The following is a 3,623-nucleotide window of genomic DNA, read 5'->3' as shown; positions in this document are numbered from 1 at the left end:
CTCTTTCTCTCCTTCCCTCCAAGTCCTAGTCCAACATGGAAAGGGGGGAGTCCTACTCCCGGTGGGAGTAGGACTCCTCCTGACGTGCCCCTTGCCTGGCCGCACCTCCTCCCCCTTGCTCCTTTATATACGAGGCAGGGGGCACCCCAGAGACACAACAATTGATCATTGATCTCTTAGCCGTGTGCGGTGCCCCCCTCCACCATAATCCTCGATAATATTGTAGTGGTGCTTAGGCAAAGCCCTGCGACGGTAGAACATCAAGATCGTCACCACGCGCGTCGTGCTGATGGAACTCTTTCCCGACATTCTGCTGGATCGGAGTCCGGGGATCGTCATCGAGCTGAACGTGTGCTAGAACTCGGAGGTGTCGTAGTTTCGGTGCTTGATCGGTCGGGCCGTGAAGATGTACGACTACATCAACCGCGTTGTGCTAACACTTCCGCTTTCGGTCTACGAGGGTACGTAGACAACACTCCTCTCTCGTTGCTATGCATCACCATGATCTTGCGTGTGCGTAGGAATTTTTTTTGAAATTACTACGTTCCCCAACAAAGGCATCATTGACGTTATGAGTCAGTCCCCGATCTTTTTGTGTGGTAGGTCTAGGGAGGATGTGTAAGGGTTCGCCTTCCCGTCCCCTCTCCAACAATCGGTGGTGGTGGCACTTTCCGAAAGTTATGGAATAAAGGTTGGCGACTAGGTGTTGGCTTGGGCTTTTGTATGCCAGGGAGGCAACCCTAAAAGCTGGTTGGCTCTCCGGCGAGCAACACTATGAAGGTGTTGGTTGTGTCTCTTGGCTATGTGAATGGCGAGGGGAACATCAACGGGTAATCCTAGCGAAGTTGTCTCAATGGAGGCCAAGCCCCAATCTAGATCTGGATCCCTCGGTCCTCGACAATTGTGTGGGAGGGGCCGAGCGAAAGCTTTGCACCTCGGCGCCGATGGTGGAGGTGCTTGCAGGCATCGCGGTCCCCTTGGGGGGGGCACCTTGGATCTCCCCTCCCTCACCAATGCTCAAGATGAAAATCCACGTCCACTCAGACAGACGTGATGACGGCGGTGCTTTCCATTGTGAGCCTCTTCCGGGCGTCACCAATGAGCGTTTGTGCCTTATGGCCACAACGACACGTTAGTTATGGTTTGGAGCTCCAATTGACAACGCCTCTGTTACTTGGGCTAGTGGTCTCATTTGTAGCTATCCTTTACATGTGACGACCTCCTACCTCTATCATTTCTGCTTGTTGGCAGGGTTGGCACTCTACAGTTCTAAATGAGAGGGCAAGGGGTCCTTTCGGTAATAGTTTGGTGGTGATGGTGCGACCGAGTACGGTGGTTTTTTCTAGGTGGCGCATGTTTGCTTGTCATATGCAGCCATGTTGCTTCTTGCGGTAGTCTGGCCTCTTTTGTGCCTCCTCTCAGCGATGTATTGAAGGCGTCTAGTAGTGCACTCTTGGTGTTTGTTTAGCACATGTCTGGCCTATTTTATCATGTTTTTTCTCTGATCAGTCTATATGAGGAATTTTTGGCTTTATTTGTAAAATGAGGCAAAAGCTTATTTCTACGTAACATAGGACTACTTGTGAATTGTAGTTTCCGATAAATGAGGACCCAAACAGACAAAATGAATCACCATCATCTATGCAAGAAAAACCCACGTAGATCAAATGCCCACCGCATATAAGTGGCTCAATACAGAAGAGAATACAAGACAGAAAGCAAAAAGGCCCGCCGGAAGGCGAATACTAATTATCGCATAAGCCCCGACCGCACACCCGGCTCAATTCGGCTGTTTTCTGGGTCTTTCCCACCGGTTTTTGGCATGTTCTGTTTCCTAAAACCGTGTTTTTCGTTTTCAGTTGATTTTCTTCACATTTTTCATTCGGAATCTTCGCTTTTTTCTTCCTGTTTCTTTTCCCTTGTTGTTTTATTTTTAAAATTTCACGAACATTTGCCAAAATCATGATCATTTTAGAAATACACAAACATTTTTTGTGAATATTTTTTATTTTTTATATTATAAATATCTTTCAAATTCATAAAAATGAATTCCTGAATTTTTTAAAAATTAGTGGAGAATTTTTTGAATCGTGATCATTTTCGGAAATTATGAACATTTTTAAATCACGAATTGTTTTTGAAATCATGAATATTTTTTGAAATTGTAAATATTTTTTGAGCGCATGAAAAAAATTAAAAATGTTGATTTTTTTCAAATAACAAAACCTTTTTCAAATTCGTGCACGTTCTTGAAATTCATGAACCTTTTTGAGATCCTGAGTATTTCCAAAGTATGGGAGCAATTTCCAAATTCGTGTACACTTTTTTAAGTTTGTGAACATGTTTTAAATTTATGATTTTCGCACATTCTAGAACAATTTTTTAAATTTCGGAACATTTTCTAAAATTCATAAATATTTTTTTTTGAAAACCATAACTATTTTTGAAATCCCGGTCATTCTTTAAAGAAGCAAAGAAAAAACTGAAAAGGAAATCAAATACATGGGGAAAAAACAGTCTTATCATACTAGTAAGTATTTATTTCGACACTCTCATCTTTCTTGCAAAACTTTTTATCCGGTAGACTTACAAAACTTCGACCGCCGCATCGTACAGCCTACATACTCTGGCGCTCAACCCTACCTCAGTACCTCACACACCGTTATTCGAGCTTACATTACGTACTCTGTCGCGCAAAAAAGACACGCAGCGGTTCTCCTCCGATCGCTTGTGCAGCTGCTCATTTGGCGTCGGCCGGCGCGAATCTGACGAGCGCGCGGGACTGGAGCCAGGGCTTGACGACCACCACGGCGTCGAACACGCGGCCGTCGCTGACGACGTTGCTCCCCGCGCCGTTCTCCTCGGCGGCCGCGACGCGGAGGTAGTACTTGATCCCGGAGACCACCTGGCGCTGCGCCGACACCACGCGGGCGAACTCCAGCCGCCCGCAGACGCCGCCGCCCTCGCAGCCCTCCTCCCGTCGCCGGTTGTGTTCTTCGACGGAGTAACGGCCCAGCTCCTGTACCTCCTTGTCGTCCTCCACGTCCCTCACCTCCGTCCTTCCCCCCACCTTCCTCCCGTCGTCCCACAGCTGCCGCGCGGCACCCGGCTCGGTGCGCGCGGCGGACGCGGCGCACGCCGCGAGCAGGACGACCAGCAGCGCGCAGGCGCCGGAAGCACCGATCAACCGAGCCATTTCACCTGCACTGTGTCTGTCCGAGCTAGATCACTGATGCTGCTTAGCACTGACGCTGTGCTGCTTGATGAGGATGAGTAAGCTGTGTGGCTGTGTGCGGTGTCGTGGGCGGCATTTATAGAGGCGTGGTGCGGGCGGTGCTGGGAACGGAAAGGCATTGCTGGGGCATGGAAGGATGCGGCGCGCGGCAGGTGTGCATGACGGCATGGCGTGCGCCGGCACGCATACCTAGGTGGGTGGACGGGCCGAGCCGCGCCGCGGCGGGACGGAAGGATAGGGACGAGACGGTGGCATGCCGGAGAGGAGACACGTAGGGCGTGGCGGGCGCGGGCGGGCGTCCGCGTAGACAGATGTACGGGTCGCGCGTGGGGATGGGTTCCTCTGGCCCGCACGCAAACTGGGCGCCTGTCGTCGTGCATAGGCCGGG

General features: G+C 50.0%; 1 protein-coding gene across 1 annotated transcript; it reads right to left on the bottom strand.

Annotated features, from left to right (window-relative positions):
* Positions 1–2,503: 2,503 nt before the first annotated feature.
* Positions 2,504–3,297, bottom strand: LOC123059002 (cysteine proteinase inhibitor 4). The gene has a single exon (XM_044481667.1). The coding sequence runs from the start codon at positions 3,194–3,196 to the stop codon at positions 2,741–2,743; it is 456 nt and encodes a 151-aa protein (XP_044337602.1). The 5' UTR covers positions 3,197–3,297; the 3' UTR covers positions 2,504–2,740.
* Positions 3,298–3,623: the final 326 nt, after the last annotated feature.

Source organism: Triticum aestivum, chromosome 3A, assembly GCF_018294505.1.
Source record: "Triticum aestivum cultivar Chinese Spring chromosome 3A, IWGSC CS RefSeq v2.1, whole genome shotgun sequence".
Taxonomy (NCBI): domain Eukaryota; kingdom Viridiplantae; phylum Streptophyta; class Magnoliopsida; order Poales; family Poaceae; genus Triticum; species Triticum aestivum.
Note: the sequence above shows the minus strand (reverse complement) of the source record. Positions and strands in the feature narration are given on the sequence as shown.